Source organism: Mytilus galloprovincialis, chromosome 2, assembly GCF_965363235.1.
Source record: "Mytilus galloprovincialis chromosome 2, xbMytGall1.hap1.1, whole genome shotgun sequence".
In the NCBI taxonomy this organism is placed as follows: domain Eukaryota; kingdom Metazoa; phylum Mollusca; class Bivalvia; order Mytilida; family Mytilidae; genus Mytilus; species Mytilus galloprovincialis.
The window spans coordinates 35,106,872-35,132,451 of NC_134839.1; the positions used below are offsets into that span (position 1 = coordinate 35,106,872).

Sequence of the window (25,580 nt, forward strand, 5' to 3'; positions counted from 1 at the left end):
CGAAAATCTTGATGTTATATTAATATTGTTTGGACGTACAATATGTTTTTTATAACAATTTAAGATAAATATGTTACTTTAAACTCAATAAAAAATCGGGAAATGTGTAAACTCGGCCTCCAAAATGTATACGTGCCTACTTTAAATTTTGTGCCTTCTTATACAATTTTTTAAAAAAAATATTGTTAAATTACTACTTAAGTCGCAATCACCGGAACATCTCTTGATTTTGTATTTAAACAAGTATAAGGTCGTTAAAGTCAGCGTATATATCAAGGATAAGAATAACATTTCTTTTCGGAAGTCTTTGTTAATAAACAAACAAAACAGCAGTTCTGTTGGCAAGGAAGTTATATTTGTAGAAAAAAATTAAACGTAATCAAAAACTTTCAAGAAATTACGAGTAGTTTGTCTGAAATTAAAAATACATAAGGAATATCAAAATTATATGTTAAGTTGGAGTTGACACGTGCTGCAAAAAAAGTGCACTGGTATATAAAAGAAAAACTTGATCAAACTTTTTGTGTTGTTTTATTAGCATAGAAATATAATTATAAGAAATGAATGCCTCTTTTTGTATTTTTTTTTTGGTGGTAAAAGGGAAGGGGGATTTTATATTGTTGATCGTGTGCATATTTTTCGAACGAACCGCTTCGTACAAGTTGTGCTTCAGTCGACACTTTTACAACTCAATTAAATTATTAAAAGAAGCATAGTTTCTTAATTGAACAATCTGATTCTAAACATGTGATACGCGTTTTAAAACCCTAGACGGCTATATTATAATAATAATTATTTGCATGTACATTTATATTTTATAACTGACTAAGCGGTATGGGCTTTGCTCATTGTTAAAGGCTTACGGGGTGACCTATAGTTATTATTTCTGGGTCATCTGGTCTCCTGTATAGAATTGTCTCATTTCTACATAATGTACATGTTATTTAAACCCGTCCCCTTACATCTATAGTCTTCTTTTTTCTAAAGCCTGCATATATTCTGGGTTTCTTTTTTACGATTGAATGTTGTTAATTGACAGGTAGTTTTAAAGAGTTTTAAATATTCTTCCCCACATATGATCAGATCAATGTTTTCGTACTTTATATATGCATGAATATGTACTATGCTTGCTTTCTCAATTAAAATTGTGATGTCATAAAAAATTAATAGCACGAAAAGCCCATGAGATGAGGATATTCTTCAGTTTTAATAAAATTTATTAACTAGTAAATTTAAAATGTTCACTGCTGTGTAGATATTTATAAAACTTCGAAGTAGTGATCAATTTCTTCACCAATTGCGATAATTTCACGTTTCTTTTCCGATCCAATTTCCTATTATTTAGGTACCAAGAAACAACATTTATAAATAGTGCTTTTCTGTGTATTGGTTTTTCTAAAAATAGAATAATCCAAAAATACGCAATTCTACTTTCTATTGATTTACCTTCTTTTCTTCGTATGAGCTTCCTCTGTTAGGAACACCCCTCTTTTGAGGGTAATATGGATAAAAGTCTTTAAGTATGTACACACTCCGTGAATATATATACACTTGCTAAAATCTAAAATAAACTTTAAATAAGTGAGTGATAATTGTCAACAGCCATTATTGTTGTTGTTGTTGTGCTGGTAAATTCCTCCGTTGACTTCGGAGCACCCTGTCGTAAACAGGTATAAGGTTACCAAATGAAAAGATTGGTGGTGGTGTTCGGAAAAAGAATCAAATATATCACTAAACGTTCCTTTGTCTAAACTATTGTCTCACACGATATAAAGTTCACAGATTGTTATTATAAGTCGATCCGGCCCAAGTCGATCCGGCCCCAAGTCGATGCGGCCCCATAATAAAATATGAATAAACTATATTCACTATATGGAGTAATTTGTGACAAAGAACAAATGCACTATATTACCGCAAGGCCGTAGCTACCCTTGAGGCAAGTGAGGAAATTGCCTCACTAAAATTTCGACACTGATTATTTTTTTTTATTCAAATATATAAATATAATGGTCATTTTTGTTGTTCTGTCTCAACCTTAATTTCTATAACTTGTCATCCTTCCTTTTAAACTATTCTTCCTGGATATAACTCAACATTTCGTTTCTTTATATTCGGGTTTTCGAAATCGGACACAAATTATTCAATTTCAGAGGCGGATTTAGGGGGGGGGCAGGGGGCCCGGACCCCCCCCCCTTTTGGGAAAAAAATTGGTTGCTTATATAGGGAATCACTGAAGCGTGACTGGAGCGGGCCCCCTCTTAGGTCAGTCAGTGGGCCCCCACTTATGAAAATTTCTGGATACGCCATATACGGATTAGCGCTGATAAATGAAACAACACCACTGATAGCACAACCTTTGTCATACATGTAACTTTTAACTGGCTTCTCAATTGTGTCAATCTTTTGAGATTCCCTCCTATGTTACATCCATCAGAGTACCTATGGTATAATGTGTATTACACCCTCCTATGTTATATCCATCAAAGTTCTTATGGTATTATGCGTATTACACCCTCTTATGTTACATCAATCAGAGTACCTATGGTATTATGTGTATTGCACCCTCCTATGTTACATCCATCAGAGAACCTTTGGTATTATGTGTATAACACCCTCCTATGTTACATCCATCAGAGTACCTATGGTATTATGTGTATTACACTCTCCTATGTTACATCCATCAGAGTACCTATGGTATTATGTGTATTACACCCTCCTATGTTACATCCATCAGAGTACATATGGTATTATGTGTATTACACCCTCCTATGTTACATCCATCAAAGTACCTTTGGTATTATGTGTAGTATACCCTCCTATGTTACATCCATCAGAGTACCTATGGTATTATGTATATTACACTCTCCTATGTTACATCCATCAGAGTACCTATGGTATTATGTGTACTACACTCTCCTATGTTACATCCATCAGAGTACCTATGGTATTATGCGTATTACACTCTCCTATGTTACATCCATCAGAGTACCTATGGTATTATGCGTATTACACTCTCATATGTTACATCCATCAGAGTACCTATGGTATTATGCGTATTACACTCTCCTATGTTACATCCATCAGAGTACCTATGGTATTATATGTATTACACCCTCCTACGTTACATCCATCAGAGTACCTATGGTATTATGCGTATTACACCCTCCTATGTTACATCCATCAGAGTACATCAGAATTGGGCGTATGTAAGTTACATTGGTCCCTCAAGTGTTGACCAATATGATCTACAAACATCCAACCCTCGTGAGTACTAATGTATGCAACCATTAAAACTTTGAAAATGCTTTGTCTTCTTGACGTACACATTAACTGTACCACAAGTACTGACCATTATTATCTACAAACATTAACCGAAGTTAATATATGAATAGCGGTTTAGGGCGACCAGCGGTAACCATCGTCAATATATGTGTTTGGTGACCAGAAGTAACCAAAGTGAATGATTGTGTTATGTGAGCATTAATATAAGGTGACCAGAGGTCAACATAGTGAATATATGTACAAGGTGACCAGAGGTAACCAGATTAAATGAGTGTGTTATGTGATCAGAGCATCATTGTAACTGGACCAGAGGTAAACATGGTCAATATGTGTCCAAGGTGAACAGAGGTAACCTTATTCAACATATGAAGAGCGGTGTAAGGTGACCAGAGGTAACCTCAGTCAATATTGGTCAGGGGACACATTTATCGTCCATTGATTTTCATTGTCTACGAATATAGTACCTATAGTGCATGTAGTGTGAACAGTGTGTTACTTGCTATATTTTTATACCCTTTCCAAATTTGTTTCTTCATGTTTTATACCTCAAATAGCAAGTAGGGGGTGTGAATCTGAACTGTAAAAATATTTGGGTCATAGATTTTAAATTAAAGTAATCACTCCTTTTGTAATAGTATACATGCATATTTGAGTACAGTATTGCATATTGCAATTCAAATGCAACAAGTAATCAACAACAAATAGAAAACTAACGACTAAGTAGAATAAAGATGTAAGGGAAATTATAAGTCAATCTTGACGCATTTCTTGTTGCCTAAAATTTCCTTTTTTCACATAATTATGTTGTTTTTATTTGATTTAAATTTCTGTTATATAATAATTGTAGAGCATATATTTTGGTTGTGGTTAAGTTAAATATGATTATTTTTCACTTTATCATGTTTTTTCATTACCATATCCTGATTTAATCTGAAATTTGTCGGATTAGTTATGAATGTTCATCCTATCTTTCCACAGTTATTTGATTCAAGTTATTGCCAAACAAATATATCATAAAAATTTCCAAAATAACCTTGACCTCTGAAAAGCAAATGGTTATTCCTTCATCATACTCAAAAATACACAACCTTTATTTTCCTGGCAGCTTTTAACTATTTTCATTGCATACTGTATGCAGTTTACAACTTTTTTTTATCTAGAATTATTACCAAAGAGGAGGGGCTTGTAAAATTTAATAGCTTATTGAACTTCATTAGCTTCTCTTTTTGATGAGGAAATTTTACTAAGCCTAGTAAAGACATCGCTTTTTTCAACAATGTTGCTGAAATCTTCAGCCAAGTCTTTTGCCTCTCCTTCTGAAAAGCCTGAAAATAGGCTGATAGAAGTCTTGATGTTCCTTCTTATTACAATTCCTGGTGAAATGTTTGCCACTGATCTGCTCCTCTGGAAATAAAACAAATAGTACGTTTTCAAACACGTTTTTATCCTTTTTAATTTTTTCTTACCAAAATAATTTGTATGGGAAGATAAAGAATTGAAACAGTGCTGATATACTCACAACAAAGCCAGGAATGACGTCACAAGTAACGTAGAGCTAAAAGGGTACTAATGAATTGATTAATAAATATAATCAATGAAGAAGAAAAAAATATATCGAAACACTGTACCTTGGTGAAATTCCAATATTTAGTTTCCACCTTTTATTTAAATTACAATTTGTTTTAACATGTTTCAATACCTTTGTGTGATCTGATATTGTGATTTACCAGTTATATACCCTATACATCAATGTCTGATCTCTGCCTACCTTTGTTGTGATCTGATGTTGTGATTACCAGTTATATACCCTATACATCAATGATTTTTGCTGCCTTTTTATCTACCGTGTCCTTTGAAAAGACATGATCGCATATGGCTACATGCTATAGATTCGCTTTTTGTATATGTTGTTCGTAAACAAATTTAAACTGCAATGGTGACTGAGGTATAGAAATGTGACAATTTCCGTTTTTTACCGGCAGTCAAACCATTGCTAGAGCGGTTGGTCAATTTGACTGTGTGTGATGATTGAATTCAGAAAGCTAGGATACGTGAAATCTTATGCCTAATGTTTTGAGATTACCATACAAATCTGTGTATTTTGAATAACCTCTGAAACAACTTTTTGGGTGTCCGTAGATACCCGGGGTAGGTACCCAGTTATAATGCTAAAATTTTCCCGACCTTCAATGCAGATATATACCTATTGTACTCTTTCGTCCTGATCATACGTGAAATACTTGGCACTGGACCTTTCCTACTTAATTGATTAGGATTGTCAGTTTTCCTATCAAAGGTCGGTGGTTTTCTCTGGGCACTCCGGCATCCTCCACTGACAATAATAAAAACTGGCTGCCACGAAATAACCAATGGTATGCCTGGGCGGTGCTGGGGGAAGATGTTCACTCTTATGGGTAGTTGCCTTTATGTTGGTTTTCTAGGCTTTTATGATGATTTATCGTGTTTTCCGCTTAATGAAGCACCTATTTATGTTGGAAAACACATGTTAATGTTAGCCAAGGCCTTTATGATGAAAATGACACCTTGTATAGACCAATAATATGGTCAGTTTGGTCACTAGGGAGAAAAGATCCGGGGTTGGTATGGTCAATATTGGCGTCTGGCTATCCAAATTGAGGGTAGGGTCGATTAAAAAATTGTTGGCCTACGTCCACATATTTTTGTATTATAAATAAAGATTCAGGCATGTAAAAGACACTATAAGCATTTGTTTGGGCTATACCTGTAATATACACAAATGCCTTGGTGGTGCTGGGGGAAGATTTTTACTCTTATGGGTAGTTGCCTTTATGTTGGGTTTTCTAGGCTTTTATGGTGGTTTATCGTGTTTTACGCTTAATAAAGCACCTATTTATATACAAATACAAATATACAAATATTTTATTGGCACAAACACAATAACAATAATTGGGAAAGGCCCATATTTCAGTGCATTACAACAATGAATACAGCATACTAGTAGTTAAATATATATATAAGAACTCTATTGAAAAGCACATGTTAAAGTTATCTAAGGCCTCTACGATGGAAATGACACCTTGAGATTCATTGCTAGAAAAAAAGACATTTAACGAGTCGTATATATCGGTTTATTAAATATATCTTTTTAACTAAGAAAGTTGGTTTTATATAATTTAACCAAAAATAAAGGTATTTTACACTTTATCTATTTCATAAATAAAAAGCAATATATGGGCGTTTTTCAATAAAAGCGTTCCTTTCAGACCTAAAAAAAATGGAAAATCAACTAGTCTAAAATTTATTTTCAAGAGTTATTTTGAATACCTCTATTATAGACCTGTTTGTAAACAAAAAGTGCAATCTTAAATACTCTTTAAAATGATATTATTTTCATAACTTGTGTACTGTTTCGTAGGGGACTTTTGTCCCCTACGAAACTGCTTCTAAACACATATTTTTGCAATTTTAAATTTTTCCTATAGACATTCCAGTTTGTTTACGTTATATACTAGAAAAAATCTCATTTTTTTCTGAATTGGAGAACCATTTTTTATTGATAAAGATTAGACAGTACTTCACATATGAAGGTACAACTCATGTTATGTAGTGGACATTTTGATGCGTTTCGTAGTTGACAAAACCGTTTCGTAGTGGACAAAAAGTTTCGTAGTTGACATCAACCCTATTCTATGTTAATAAAAACATAATAAAAATTACATGAAACTAACCTTTGTTATTTGCTTTGCACGAATATAATTGAAAAAAGAGTAAAAAAAGACTGCATGGTAGTGGTAGTGTCCACTATGAAACGTTTTTCTCCCAAACTTGTTTCGTAGGGGACCGTTTCGTAGGGGACGTATTCACATGTTTTATTTTTTTCTCACAACCCCAATATTGCAATAGTAACAAGACTGACTGTATTCATCAAAGCATTATTAAGCTGTACACTGATATTTTTTTCATAATTTTAAAACCAGTTCCTGAATGAGATTTGGCCCGTTTCGTAGTGGACATTTACAAAAATACGGTATCACTCTGGTCCATTTGATGTGCTCAATTTTTCTTACCAACAGTTTAATTGCCGTTATAAAAGCATCACTTCTTTTGTAAGACCCTAATGTTTATATCTCTTGCAAACAAAAAATTACATTGATTTTATAAAACTGTTTATAAGCAAGTTTTAATGACTTCGTTTCGTAGTGGACATTGTGTTAGGGACACACCTTCTAAAATAAAAGCTGTTTATTAAAATATGTTGGCTCTAAACATACTTTTGAATTATTAAAGAACTTATATTAAGTAAAATTAATATTTATTTCTTCATTTTTTTACGATATTTGAGAGTATGAATGTTGAACAGGCGGTCTAGGGACATGCCATTTTGGTTGTTTTGGACCATTCAGGAATCAATGTCTTATCAATCTCTCTAAAAAATAAACTGTTTCTTTGCTTTAAAATGTTATATCTAATTCAATGTACTGACTGCACAAAAAATTACTTGCAAAGATCAAACACATTTTTTTAAAGTGGCTGGGACAAGAAAGTACGTTTTTATTGAAAAACGCCCATATATATCAGTTTAATTGAGATATATTATATATGATTAAAGACTGTGCACTCTTAAGTTATATGTTTGAAGCAAGCGCATAGGTCATCATATATACATCTTCAAATTTCAAAGTGTCAGCATTTTACAAAAATTAACGCATTTGAGCTAATTTTTGGTGCATCTGAAAGATAATGTAAAAGCCTTTAAGGATAATACCATAATTTAATGAACAAATAAGTTTTTTTCATAGAAAAATATATCGTTAAAGTTTATGTATGCAGCAAAATGCATACTTAAACCCCGTGCCTACTTTGGTGAAATGATGACTTATACGGAATTTATAAATGTATTGGTTGTTCTAAAAATAGAATAATCTAAAAATACGCCCTTGTAACACCCTAGTCTGGCATTTGTGACATCCTAGTCATACACAATCAACTTTATAATACGTACAGACATCATATCTTTATAATAAATGCTCTATTGTATCTATCACACCTTTATATATAATGTCCTATCTAACACCCATGTCATGCCCTTGTAACACCCTAGTCAGGTATTTATGACATTCTAGTCATACACAATCAACTATATAATACATACAGACAACATATCTCTGTAATAATTGTTCTACTGTATCTATCACACCTACATGTCTAAGGTCTGCATTTAACACCCCAGTCATGCCCTCATAGCACCCTAGTCAGGCAGTTGGGACATCCTAGTCATACATAATCAACTATATAATACATACAGACAACATATCTTTGTAATAATTGTTCTACTGTATCTATCACACCTACATGTATAAGGTCAACATCTAACACCCCAATCATGCCCTCATAGCACCCTAGTCAGGCAGTTGGGACATCCTAGTCATACATAATCAACTATACCATACGTACAGACATCATATCTTTGTAATAATTGTTCTATTGTATCTATCACACCTTCATTTTTAATGTCTTCATCTAACACCCCAGTCAAGCCCTTGTAACACCCTAGTCTGGCATTTGTGACATCCTAGTCATACACAATCAACTTTATAATACGTACAGACATGATATCTTTGTAATAAATGTTCTATTGTATCTATCACCCGTTTATATATAATGTCCTATCTAACACCCATGCCATGCCCTTGTAACACCCTAGTCTGGCATTTGTGACATCCTAGTCATACACAATCAACTTTATAATACGTACAGACATCATATCTTTATAATAAATGCTCTATTGTATCTATCACACCTTTATATATAATGTCCTATCTAACACCCATGTCATGCCCTTGTAACACCCTAGTCAGGCATTTATGACATTCTAGTCATACACAATCAACTATATAATACATACAGACAACATATTTTTGTAATAATTGTTCTACTGTATCTATCACACCTACATGTATAAGGTCTACATCTAACACCCCAGTCATGCCCTCATAGCACCCTAGTCAGGCAGTTGGGACATCCTAGTCATACACAATCAACTATACCATACGTCCAGACAACATATCTTTGTAATAATTGTTCTTTTGTATCTATCACACCTTCATTTATAATGTCTTCATCTAACACCCCAGTCATGCCCTTGTAACAGCCTTGTCTGGCATTTGTGACATCCTAGCCATACACAATCAACTTTATAATACATGCAGACATCATATCTTTGTAATAATTGTTCTACTGTATCTATCACACCTATATGTATAAGGTCTACATCTAACACCCCAGTCATGCCCTCATAGCACCCTAGTTAGGCATTTGGGACATCCTAGTCATACACAATGAACTATACAATACATACAGACATCATATCTTTGTAATAATTGTTCTATTGTATCTATCACACCTTCATTTTTAATGTCTTCATCTAACACCCTAGTCAAGCCCTTGTAACACCCTAATCTGGCATTTGTGACATCCTAGTCATACACAATCAACTTTATAATACGTACAGACATGATATCTTTGTAATAAATGTTCTATTGTATCTATCACCCGTTTATATATAATGTCCTATCTAACACCCATATGTCATGCCCTTGTAACACCCTAGTCTGGCATTTGTGACATCCTAGTCATACACAATCAACTTTATAATACGTACAGACATCATATCTTTATAATAAATGCTCAATTGTATCTATCACACCTTTATATATAATGTCCTATCTAACACACACGTAATGCCCTTGTAACACCCTAGTCAGGCATTTATGACATTCTAGTCATACACAATCAACTATATAATACATGCAGACAACATATCTTTGTAATAATTGTTCTACTGTATCTATCACACCTACATGTATAAGGTCTACATCTAACACCCCAGTCATGCCCTCCTAGCACCCTAGTCAGGCAGTTGGGACATCCTAGTCATACACAATCAACTATACCATACGTACAGACATCATATCTTTATAATAAATGCTCTATTGTATCTATCACACCTTTATATATAATGTCCTATCTAACACCCATGTCATGCCCTTGTAACACCCTAGTCAGGTATTTATGACATTCTAGTCATACACAATCAACTATATAATACATACAGACAACATATCTCTGTAATAATTGTTCTACTGTATCTATCACACCTACATGTCTAAGGTCTGCATTTAACACCCCAGTCATGCCCTCATAGCACCCTAGTCAGGCAGTTGGGACATCCTTGGGACATCCTAGTCATACATAATCAACTATATAATACATACAGACAACATATCTTTGTAATAATTGTTCTACTGTATCTATCACACCTACATGTATAAGGTCAACATCTAACACCCCAATCATGCCCTCATAGCACCCTAGTCAGGCAGTTGGGACATCGTAGTCATACATAATCAACTATACCATACGTACAGACATCATATCTTTGTAATAATTGTTCTATTGTATCTATCACACCTTCATTTTTAATGTCTTCATCTAACACCCCAGTCAAGCCCTTGTAACACCCTAGTCTGGCATTTGTGACATCCTAGTCATACACAATCAACTTTATAATACGTACAGACATGATATCTTTGTAATAAATGTTCTATTGTATCTATCACCCGTTTATATATAATGTCCTATCTAACACCCATGCCATGCCCTTGTAACACCCTAGTCTGGCATTTGTGACATCCTAGTCATACACAATCAACTTTATAATACGTACAGACATCATATCTTTATAATAAATGCTCTATTGTATCTATCACACCTTTATATATAATGTCCTATCTAACACCCATGTCATGCCCTTGTAACACCCTAGTCAGGCATTTATGACATTCTAGTCATACACAATCAACTATATAATACATACAGACAACATATTTTTGTAATAATTGTTCTACTGTATCTATCACACCTACATGTATAAGGTCTACATCTAACACCCCAGTCATGCCCTCATAGCACCCTAGTCAGGCAGTTGGGACATCCTAGTCATACACAATCAACTATACCATACGTCCAGACAACATATCTTTGTAATAATTGTTCTTTTGTATCTATCACACCTTCATTTATAATGTCTTCATCTAACACCCCAGTCATGCCCTTGTAACAGCCTTGTCTGGCATTTGTGACATCCTAGCCATACACAATCAACTTTATAATACATGCAGACATCATATCTTTGTAATAATTGTTCTACTGTATCTATCACACCTATATGTATAAGGTCTACATCTAACACCCCAGTCATGCCCTCATAGCACCCTAGTTAGGCATTTGGGACATCCTAGTCATACACAATGAACTATACAATACATACAGACATCATATCTTTGTAATAATTGTTCTATTGTATCTATCACACCTTCATTTTTAATGTCTTCATCTAACACCCTAGTCAAGCCCTTGTAACACCCTAATCTGGCATTTGTGACATCCTAGTCATACACAATCAACTTTATAATACGTACAGACATGATATCTTTGTAATAAATGTTCTATTGTATCTATCACCCGTTTATATATAATGTCCTATCTAACACCCATATGTCATGCCCTTGTAACACCCTAGTCTGGCATTTGTGACATCCTAGTCATACACAATCAACTTTATAATACGTACAGACATCATATCTTTATAATAAATGCTCAATTGTATCTATCACACCTTTATATATAATGTCCTATCTAACACACACGTAATGCCCTTGTAACACCCTAGTCAGGCATTTATGACATTCTAGTCATACACAATCAACTATATAATACATGCAGACAACATATCTTTGTAATAATTGTTCTACTGTATCTATCACACCTACATGTATAAGGTCTACATCTAACACCCCAGTCATGCCCTCCTAGCACCCTAGTCAGGCAGTTGGGACATCCTAGTCATACACAATCAACTATACCATACGTACAGACAACATATCTTTGTAATAATTGTTCTATTGTATCTATCACACCTTCATTTATAATGTCTCCATCTAACACCCCAGTCATGCCCTTGTAACACCCTTGTCTGGCATTTGTGACATCTTAGCCATACACAATCAACTTTATAATACATACAGACATCATATCTTTGTAATAATTGTTCTACTGTATCTATCACACCTACATGTATAAGGTCTACATCTAACACCCCAGTCATGCCCTCATAGCACCCTAGTTAGGCATTTGGGACATCCTAGTCATACACAATGAACTATACAATACATACAGACATCATATCTTTGTAATAATTGTTCTATTGTATCTATCACACCTTCATTTTTACTGTCTTCATCTAACACCCCAGTGATGCCCTTGTAACACCCTAGTCTGGCATTTGTGACATCCTACTCTAGACAATCAACTTTATAATACGTACAGACATCATATCTTTATAATAAATGCTCTATTGTATCTATCACACCTTTATATATAATGTCCTATCTAACACTCATGTCATGCCCTATTAACACCCTAGTCTGGCATTTGTGACATCCTAGTCATACACAATCAACTTGATAATTCCTGCAGACATCATATCTTTGTAATAATTGTTCTACTGTATCTATCACACCTACATGTATAAGGTCTACATCTAACACCCCAGTCATGCCCTCATAGCACCCTAGTCAAGCAGTTGGGACATCCTAGTCATACACAATTAACTATACCATACGTACAGACATCATATCTTTGTAATAATTGTTCTATTGTATCTATCACACCTTCATGTATAATGTCTTCATCTAACACCCCAGTCATGCCCTTGTAACATCCTAGTCTGGCATTTGTGACATCCTAGTCGTACACAATCAACTTTATAATACATACAAACATCATATCTTTGTAATAATTGCTCTATTGTATCTGTCACACCTTCATTTATAATGTCTTCATCTAACATCCTAGTCATGCCCTTGTAACACCCTAGTCTGGCATTTGTGACATCCTAGTCATACACAATTAACTTTATAATACGTACAGACATCATATCTTTATAATAAATGCTCTATTGTATCTATCACACCTTTATATATAATGTCATATCTAACACCCATGTCATGTCCTTGTAACACCCTAGTCAGGCATTTGTAACATTCTAGTCATACACAATCAACTATATAATACAAACAGACAACATATCTTTGTAATAATTGTTCTACTGTATCTATCACACCTACATGTATAAGGTCTACATCTAACACCCCAGTCATGCCCTCATAGCACCCTAGTTAGGCATTTGGGACATCCTAGTCATACACAATGAACTATACAATACATACAGACATCATATCTTTGTAATAATTGTTCTATTGTTTCTATCACACCTTTATCTAACACCCCAGTCATGCCCTTGTAACATCCTAGTCTGGCATCTGTGACATCCTAGTCATACACAATCAACTTTATAATTCATACAGGCATCATATCTTTGTAATAAGTGTTCTATTGTATCTATCACACCTACATATATAAGGTCTACATCTAACACCCCAGTCATGCCCTCATAGCACCCTAGTTAGTCATACACAATCAACTATATAATACATACATACATCATATCTTTGTAATAATTGTTCTTCTGTATCTATCACACCTTCATTTATAATGTCTTCATCTAACACCCCATTCATGCCCTTGTAACCCCTTGTCTGGCATTTCTGACATCCCAGCCATACACAATCAACTTTATAATACATACAGACATCATGTCTTTGTAATAATTGTTCTATTGTATCTATCACAAATTAATTTATAATGTCTTCATCTAACACCCCAGTCATGCCCTTGTAACACCCTAGCCTGGCATTTGTGACATCCTAGTCATACACAATCAACTTTATAATACGTACAGACATCATATCTTTATAATAAATGCTCTATTGTATCTATCACACCTTTATATATAATGTCTTATCTAACACCCATGTCATGCCCTTGTAACACCCTAGTCAGGCATTTATGACATTTTAGTCATACACAATCAACTGTATGATACATACAAACAACATATCAATGTAATAATTGTTCAACTGTATCTATCACACCTACATGTATAAGGTCTTCATCTAACACCCCAGTCAAGCCCTCATAGCACCCTAGTCAGGCATTTGGGACATACTAGTCGTACACAATCAACTATACCATACGTACAGACAACATATCTTTGTAATAATTGTTCTATTGTATCTATCACACCTTCATTTATAATGTCTCCATCTAACACCCCAGTCATGCCCTTGTAACACCCTTGTCTGGCATTTGTGACATCTTAGCCATACACAATCAACTTTATAATACATACAGACATCATATCTTTGTAATAATTGTTCTACTGTATCTATCACACCTACATGTATAAGGTCTACATCTAACACCCCAGTCATGCCCTCATAGCACCCTAGTTAGGCATTTGGGACATCCTAGTCATACACAATGAACTATACAATACATACAGACATCATATCTTTGTAATAATTGTTCTATTGTATCTATCACACCTTCATTTTTACTGTCTTCATCTAACACCCCAGTGATGCCCTTGTAACACCCTAGTCTGGCATTTGTGACATCCTACTCTAGACAATCAACTTTATAATACGTACAGACATCATATCTTTATAATAAATGCTCTATTGTATCTATCACACCTTTATATATAATGTCCTATCTAACACTCATGTCATGCCCTATTAACACCCTAGTCTGGCATTTGTGACATCCTAGTCATACACAATCAACTTGATAATTCCTGCAGACATCATATCTTTGTAATAATTGTTCTACTGTATCTATCACACCTACATGTATAAGGTCTACATCTAACACCCCAGTCATGCCCTCATAGCACCCTAGTCAAGCAGTTGGGACATCCTAGTCATACACAATTAACTATACCATACGTACAGACATCATATCTTTGTAATAATTGTTCTATTGTATCTATCACACCTTCATGTATAATGTCTTCATCTAACACCCCAGTCATGCCCTTGTAACATCCTAGTCTGGCATTTGTGACATCCTAGTCGTACACAATCAACTTTATAATACATACAAACATCATATCTTTGTAATAATTGCTCTATTGTATCTGTCACACCTTCATTTATAATGTCTTCATCTAACATCCTAGTCATGCCCTTGTAACACCCTAGTCTGGCATTTGTGACATCCTAGTCATACACAATTAACTTTATAATACGTACAGACATCATATCTTTATAATAAATGCTCTATTGTATCTATCACACCTTTATATATAATGTCATATCTAACACCCATGTCATGTCCTTGTAACACCCTAGTCAGGCATTTGTAACATTCTAGTCATACACAATCAACTATATAATACAAACAGACAACATATCTTTGTAATAATTGTTCTACTGTATCTATCACACCTACATGTATAAGGTCTACATCTAACACCCCAGTCATGCCCTCATAGCACCCTAGTTAGGCATTTGGGACATCCTAGTCATACACAATGAACTATACAATACATACAGACATCATATCTTTGTAATAATTGTTCTATTGTTTCTATCACACCTTTATCTAACACCCCAGTCATGCCCTTGTAACATCCTAGTCTGGCATCTGTGACATCCTAGTCATACACAATCAACTTTATAATTCATACAGGCATCATATCTTTGTAATAAGTGTTCTATTGTATCTATCACACCTACATATATAAGGTCTACATCTAACACCCCAGTCATGCCCTCATAGCACCCTAGTTAGTCATACACAATCAACTATATAATACATACATACATCATATCTTTGTAATAATTGTTCTTCTGTATCTATCACACCTTCATTTATAATGTCTTCATCTAACACCCCATTCATGCCCTTGTAACCCCTTGTCTGGCATTTCTGACATCCCAGCCATACACAATCAACTTTATAATACATACAGACATCATGTCTTTGTAATAATTGTTCTATTGTATCTATCACAAATTAATTTATAATGTCTTCATCTAACACCCCAGTCATGCCCTTGTAACACCCTAGCCTGGCATTTGTGACATCCTAGTCATACACAATCAACTTTATAATACGTACAGACATCATATCTTTATAATAAATGCTCTATTGTATCTATCACACCTTTATATATAATGTCTTATCTAACACCCATGTCATGCCCTTGTAACACCCTAGTCAGGCATTTATGACATTTTAGTCATACACAATCAACTGTATGATACATACAAACAACATATCAATGTAATAATTGTTCAACTGTATCTATCACACCTACATGTATAAGGTCTTCATCTAACACCCCAGTCAAGCCCTCATAGCACCCTAGTCAGGCATTTGGGACATACTAGTCGTACACAATCAACTATACAATACATACAGACATCATAGCTTTGTAATAATTGTTCTATTGTATCTATCACAACTTCATTTATAATGTCTTCATCTAACACCCCAGTTATGGCCTTGTAACATCCTAGTCTGGCATTTGGGACATCCTAGTCGTACACAATCAACTTTATAATACATACAGACATCATATCTTTGTAATAATTGTTCTATTGTATCTATCACACCTACATATATAAGGCCTACATCTAACACATCATATCTTTGTAATAATTGTTCTATTGTATCTATCACACCTTCATTTATAATGTCTTTATCTAACACCCTAGTCATGCCCTTGTAACACCCTAGTCTGGCATTTGTGACATCCTAGTCATACACAATCAACTTTATAATACATACAGACAACATTTCTTTGTAATAATTGTTCTACTGTATCTATCACACCTACATGTATAATGTCCTTTCTAACATCCATGGCATGCCCTTGTAACACCCTAGTCAGGCATTTATGACATTCTAGTAATACACAATCAACTATATAATACATACAGACAACATATCTTTGCAATAATTGTTCTACTGTATCTATCACACCTACATGTATAAGGTCTACATCTAACACCCCAGTCAAGCCCTCATAGCACCCTAGTCAGGCATTTGAGACATCCTAGTCATACACAATCAACTATGCAATACATACAGACATCATATCTTTTGTAATAATTGTTCTATTGAATCTATCACACATTGATTTATAATGTCTTCATCTAACACCCCAGTCATGCCCTTGTAACATCCTAGTCTGGCATTTGTGACATCCTAGTCATACACAATCAACTATATAATAAATACAGACATCATGTCTTTGTAATAATTGTTCTATTGTATCTATCACACCTACATATATAAGGTCTACATCTAACACCCCAGTCATGCCCTCATAACACCCTAGTCAGGCATTTGTGACATCCTAGTCATACACCATCAACTATATAATACATACAGAGACATCATATCTTTGTAATAATTGTTCTATTGTATCTATCACACCTTCATTAATAATGTCTTCTTCTAACACCTCAGTCATGCCCTTGTAACACCCTAGTCAGGCATTTGTGACATCCAAGTCATACACAATCATCTATATAATACATACAGACCTCATATCTTTATAATAAATGCTCTATTGTATCTATCACACCTTTATATATAATGTCCTATCTAACACCCATGTCATGCCCTTGTAACACCCTAGTCTGGCATTTATGACATTCTAGTCATACACAATCAACTATATAATACATACAGACAACATATCTTTGAAATAATTGTTCTACTGTATCTATCACACCTACATGTATAAGGTCTTCATCTAACACCCCAGTCAAGCCCTCATAGCACCCTAGTCAGGCATTTGGGACATACTAGTCGTACACAATCAACTATACAATACATACAGACATCATAGCTTTGTAATAATTGTTCTTCTGTATCTATCACACCTTCATTTATAATGTCTTCATCTAACACCCCATTCATGCCCTTGTAACCCGTTGTCTGGCATTTCAGACATCCCAGCCATACACAATCAACTTTATAATACATACAGACATCATATCTTTGTAATAATTGTTCTATTGTATCTATCACAAATTAATTTATAATGTCTTCATCTAACACCCCAGTCATGCCCTTGTAACATCCTAGCCTGGCATTTGTGACATCCTAGTCATACACAATCAACTTTATAATACGTACAGACATCATATCTTTATAATAAATGCTCTATTGTATCTATCACACCTTTATATATAATGTCTTATCTAACACCCATGTCATGCCGTTGTAACACCCTAGTCAGGCATTTATGACATTTTAGTCATACACAACCAACTGTATAATACATACAAACAACATATCAATGTAATAATTGTTCAACTGTATCTATCACACCTACATGTATAAGGTCTTCATCTAACACCCCAGTCAAGCCCTCATAGCACCCTAGTCAGGCATTTGGGACATACTAGTCGTACACAATCAACTATACAATACATACAGACATCATAGCTTTGTAATAATTGTTCTATTGTATCTATCACAACTTCATTTATAATGTCTTCATCTAACACCCCAGTCATGGCCTTATAACATCCAAGTCTGGCATTTGTGACATCCTAGTCGTACACAGTCAACTTTATAATACATACAGACATCATATCTTTGTAATAATTGTTCTATTGTATCTATCACACCTACATATATAAGGCCTACATCTAACACATCATATCTTTGTAATAATTGTTCTATTGTATCTATCACACCTTCATTTATAATGTCTTTATCTAACACCCTAGTCATGCCCTTGTAACACCCTAGTCTGGCATTTGTGACATCCTAGTCATACACAATCAACTTTATAATACATACAGACAACATTTCTTTGTAATAATTGTTCTACTGTATCTATCACACGTACATGTATAATGTCCTTTCTAACATCCATGGCATGCCCTTGTAACACCCTAGTCAGGCATTTATGACATTCTAGTAATACACAATCAACTATATAATACATACAGACAACATATCTTTGCAATAATTGTTCTACTGTATCTATCACACCTACATGTATAAGGTCAACATCTAACACCCCAGTCATGCCCTCATAGCACCCTAGTCAGGCAGTTGGGACATTCTAGTCATACACAATCAACTATACCATACGTACAGACATCATATCTTTGTAATAATTGTTCTATTGTATCTATCACACCTTCATTTTTAATTTCTTCATCTAACACCCCAGTCAAGCCCTTGTAACACCCTAGTCTGGCATTTGTGACATCCTAGTCATACACAATCAACTTTATAATACGTACAGACATCATATCTTTATAATAAATGCTCTATTGTATCTATCACACCTTTATATATAATGTCCTATCTAACACCCATGTCATGCCCTTGTAACACCCTAGTCAGGCATTTATTACATTCTAGTCATACACAATCAACTATATAATACATACAGACAACATATCTTTGTAATAATTGTTCTACTGTATCTATCACACCTACATGTATAAGGTCTGCATCTAACACCCCAGTCATGCCCTCATAGCACCCCAGTCAGGCAGTTGGGACATCCTAGTCATACATAATCAACTATATAATACATACAGACAACATATCTTTGTAATAAGTGTTCTACTGTATCTATCACACCTACATGTATAAGGTCAACATCTAACACCCAAGTCATGCCCTCATAGCACCCTAGTCAGGCAGTTGGGACATCCTAGTCATACACAATCAACTATTCCATACGTACAGACATCATATCTTTGTAATAATTGTTCTATTGTATCTATCACACCTTCATTTTTAATGTCTTCATCTAACACCCCAGTCAAGCCCTTGTAACACCCTAGTCTGGCATTTGTGACATCCTAGTCATACACAATCAACTATATAATACATACAGACATGATATCTTTGTAATAAATGTTCTATTGTATCTATCACCCGTTTATATATAATGTCCTATCTAACACCCATGCCATGCCCTTGTAACACCCTAGTCTGGCATTTGTGACATCCTAGTCATACACAATCAACTTTATAATACGTACAGACATCATATCTTTATAATAAATGCTCTATTGTATCTATCACACCTTTATATATAATGTCCTATCTAACACCCATGTCATGCCCTTGTAACACCCTAGTCAGGTATTTATGACATTCTAGTCATACACAATCAACTATATAATACATACAGACAACATATCTTTGTAATAATTGTTCTACTGTATCTATCACACCTACATGTATAAGGTCTACATCTAACACCCCAGTCATGCCCTCATAGCACCCTAGTCAGGCAGTTGGGACATCCTAGTCATACACAATCAACTATACCATACGTCCAGACAACATATCTTTGTAATAATTGTTCTTTTGTATCTATCACACCTTCATTTATAATGTCTTCATCTAACACCCTAGTCATGCCCTTGTATCACCCTTGTCTGGCATTTGTGACATCCTAGCCATACACAATCAACTTTATAATACATGCAGACATCATATCTTTGTAATAATTGTTCTACTGTATCTATCACACCTACATGTATAAGGTCTACATCAAACACCTTAGTCATGCCCTCATAGCACCCTAGTTAGGCATTTGGGACATCCTAGTCATACACAATGAACTATACAATACATACAGACATCATATCTTTGTAATAATTGTTCTATTGTATCTATCACACCTTCATTTTTAATGTCTTCATCTAACACCCTAGTCAAGCCCTTGTAACACCCTAGTCTGGCATTTGTGACATCCTAGTCATACACAATCAACTTTATAATACGTACAGACATCATATCTTTGTAATAAATGTTCTATTGTATCTATCACCCTTTTATATATAATGTCCTATCTAACACCCATGTCATGCCCTTGTAACACCCTAGTCTGGCATTTGTGACATCCTAGTCATACACCATCAACTATATAATACATACAAAAACATCATATCTTTGTAATAATTGTTCTATTGTATCTATTACACCTTCATTTATAATGTCTTCATCTAAAACCACAGTCATGCCCTTGTAACATTCTAGTCTGGCATTTGTGACATCCTAGTCGTACACAATCAACTTCATAATACATACAGACATCATATCTTTGTAATAATTGTTCTATTGTATATATCACTCCTACATATATAAAGTCTACATCTAACACCCCAGTCATGCCCTCATAACACCCTAGTCAGGCATTTGTGACATCATAGTCATACACAATCAACTATACAATACATACAGAAACATCATATCTTTGTAATAATTGTTCTATTGTATCTATCACACCTACATATATAAGGTATACATCTTACACCCCAGTCATGCCCTCATAGCACCGTAGTCAGGCATTTATGACATTCTAGTCATACATCATCAACTATATAATACATACAGAAACATCATATCTTTGTAATAATTGTTCTATTGTATCTATCACACCTTCATTTATAAAGTCTTCATCTAACACCCCAGTCATCCCTTTGAAACACCCTAGTCAGGCATTTGTGACATCCTAGTCATACACATTCAACTTTATAATACATACAGACATCATATCTTTGTAATAATTGTTCTATTGTATCTATCACACCTTCATTGATAATGTCTTCATCTAACACCCCAGTCTTGCCCTTGTAACACCCTAGTCTGGCAGTTGTGACATCCTAGTCATACACCATCAACTATATAATACATACAAAAACATCATATCTTTGTAATAATTGTTCTATTGTATCTATTACACCTTCATTTATAATGTCTTCATCTAAAACCACAGTCATGCCCTTGTAACATTCTAGTCTGGCATTTGTGACATCCTAGTCGTACACAATCAACTTTATAATACATACAGACATCATATCTTTGTAATAATTGTTCTATTTTATCTATCACACCTACATATATAAGGTCTACATCTAACACCCCAGTCATGCCCTCATAACACCCTAGTCAGGCATTTGTGACATCATAGTCATACACAATCAACTATAAAATACATACAGAAACATCATATCTTTGTAATAATTGTTCTATTGTATCTATCACACCTACATATATAAGGTATACATCTAACACCCCAGTCATGCCCTCATAGCACCCTAGTCAGGCATTTATGACATTCTAGTCATACATCATCAACTATATAATACATACAGAAACATCATATCTTTGTAATAATTGTTCTATTGTATCTATCACACCTTCATTGATAAAGTCTTCATCTAACACCCCAGTCATGCCTTTGAAACACCCTAGTCAGGCATTTGTGACATCCTAGTCATACACATTCAACTTTATAATACATACAGACATCATATCTTTGTAATAATTGTTCTATTGTATCTATCACACCTTCATTGATAATGTCTTCATCTAACACCCCAGTCTTGCCCTTGTAACACCCTAGTCTGGCAGTTGTGACATCCTAGTCATACACAATCAACTATATAATACATACAGACATCATATCTTTGTAATAATTGTTCTATTGTATCTATCACACCTTCATTTAGTATGTCTTCATCTCACTGTTCTAACACCCAAGACATGCCCTTGTAACACCCTAATCAGGCATTTGTGACATCATAGTCATACACAATCAACTATACAATACATACAAAAACATCATATCTTTGTAATAATTGTTCTATTGTATCTATCACACCTACATATATAAGGTATACATCTAACACCCCAGTCATGCCCTCATAGCACCGTAGTCAGGCATTTATGACATTCTAGTCATACATCATCAACTATATAATACATACAGAAACATCATATCTTTGTAATAATTGTTCTATTGTATCTATCACACCTTCATTTATAAAGTCTTCATCTAACACCCCAGTCATGCCTTTGAAACACCCTAGTCAGGCATTTGTGACATCCTAGTCATACACATTCAACTTTATAATACATACAGACATCATATCTTTGTAATAATTGTTCTATTGTATCTATCACACCTTCATTGATAATGTCTTCATCTAACACCCCAGTCATGCCCTTGTAACACCCTAGTCTGGCAGTTGTGACATCCTAGTCATACACCATCAACTATATAATACATACAAAAACATCATATCTTTGTAATAATTGTTCTATTGTATCTATTACACCTTCATTTATAATGTCTTCATCTAAAACCACAGTCATGCCCTTGTAACATTCTAGTCTGGCATTTGTGACATCCTAGTCGTACACAATCAACTTTATAATACATACAGACATCATATCTTTGTAATAATTGTTCTATTTTATCTATCACACCTACATATATAAGGTCTACATCTAACACCCCAGTCATGCCCTCATAACACCCTAGTCAGGCATTTGTGACATCATAGTCATACACAATCAACTATACAATACATACAGAAACATCATATCTTTGTAATAATTGTTCTATTGTATCTATCACACCTACATATATAAGGTATACATCTAACACCCCAGTCATGCCCTCATAGCACCCTAGTCAGGCATTTATGACATTCTAGTCATACATCATCAACTATATAATACATACAGAAACATCATATCTTTGTAATAATTGTTCTATTGTATCTATCACACCTTCATTGATAAAGTCTTCATCTAACACCCCAGTCATGCCTTTGAAACACCCTAGTCAGGCATTTGTGACATCCTAGTCATACACATTCAACTTTATAATACATACAGACATCATATCTTTGTAATAATTGTTCTATTGTATCTATCACACCTTCATTGATAATGTCTTCATCTAACACCCCAGTCTTGCCCTTGTAACACCCTAGTCTGGCAGTTGTGACATCCTAGTCATACACAATCAACTATATAATACATACAGACATCATATCTTTGTAATAATTGTTCTATTGTATCTATCACACCTTCATTTAGTATGTCTTCATCTCACTGTTCTAACACCCAAGACATGCCCTTGTAACACCCTAATCAGGCATTTGTGACATCATAGTCATACACAATCAACTATACAATACATACAAAAACATCATATCTTTGTAATAATTGTTCTATTGTATCTATCACACCTACATATATAAGGAATACATCTAACACCCCAGTCATGCCCTCATAGCACCGTAGTCAGGCATTTATGACATTCTAGTCATACATCATCAACTATATAATACATACAGAAACATCATATCTTTGTAATAATTGTTCTATTGTATCTATCACACCTTCATTTATAAAGTCTTCATCTAACACCCCAGTCATGCCTTTGAAACACCCTAGTCAGGCATTTGTGACATCCTAGTCATACACATTCAACTTTATAATACATACAGACATCATATCTTTGTAATAATTGTTCTATTGTATCTATCACACCTTCATTGATAATGTCTTCATCTAACACCCCAGTCATGCCCTTGTAACACCCTAGTCTGGCAGTTGTGACATCCTAGTCATACACCATCAACTATATAATACATACAAAAACATCATATCTTTGTAAAAATTGTTCTATTGTATCTATCACACCTACATATATAAGGTATACATCTAACACCCCAGTCATGCCCTCATAGCACCCTAGTCAGGCAATTATGACATTCTAGTCATACATCATCAACTATATAATACATACAGAAACATCATATCTTTGTAATAATTGTTCTATTGTATCTATCACACCTTCATTGATAAAGTCTTCATCTAACACCCCAGTCATGCCTTTTAAACACCCTAGTCAGGCATTTGTGACATCCTAGTCATACACATTCAACTTTATAATACACACAGACATCATATCTTTGTAATAATTGTTCTATTGTATCTATCACACCTTCATTGATAATGTCTTCATCTAACACCCCAGTCTTGCCCTTGTAACACCCTAGTCTGGCAGTTGTGACATCCTAGTCATACACAATCAACTATATAATACATACAGACATCATATCTTTGTAATAATTGTTCTATTGTATCTATCACACCTTCATTTAGTATGTCTTCATCTCACTGTTCTAACACCCAAGACATGCCCTTGTAACACCCTAATCAGGCATTTGTGACATCATAGTCATACATAATCAACTATACAATACATACAGAAACATCATATCTTTGTAATAATTGTTCTATTGTATCTATCACACCTACATATATAAGGTATACATCTAACACCCCAGTCATGCCTTTGAAACACCCTAGTCAGGCATTTGTGACATCCTAGTCATACACATTCAACTTTATAATACATACAGACATCATATCTTTGTAATAATTGTTCTATTGTATCTATCACACCTTCATTGATAATGTCTTCATCTAACACCCCAGTCTTGCCCTTGTAACACCCTAGTCTGGCAGTTGTGACATCATACACCATCAAC

General features: G+C 34.4%; 1 protein-coding gene across 1 annotated transcript in view; it reads right to left on the reverse strand.

Annotated features, from left to right (window-relative positions):
- Positions 1–1,384: 1,384 nt before the first annotated feature.
- The window catches only part of LOC143063469 (vacuole membrane protein 1-like), a 180,114-nt gene continuing 155,918 nt past the window's right edge, over positions 1,385–25,580 (reverse strand). Inside the window, exon 4 of the mRNA XM_076235643.1 lies at positions 1,385–1,561. Coding sequence (XP_076091758.1) covers positions 1,443–1,561 — 119 coding nt within the window. The 3' untranslated portion in view covers positions 1,385–1,442. The remainder of the gene's footprint in view (positions 1,562–25,580) is intronic.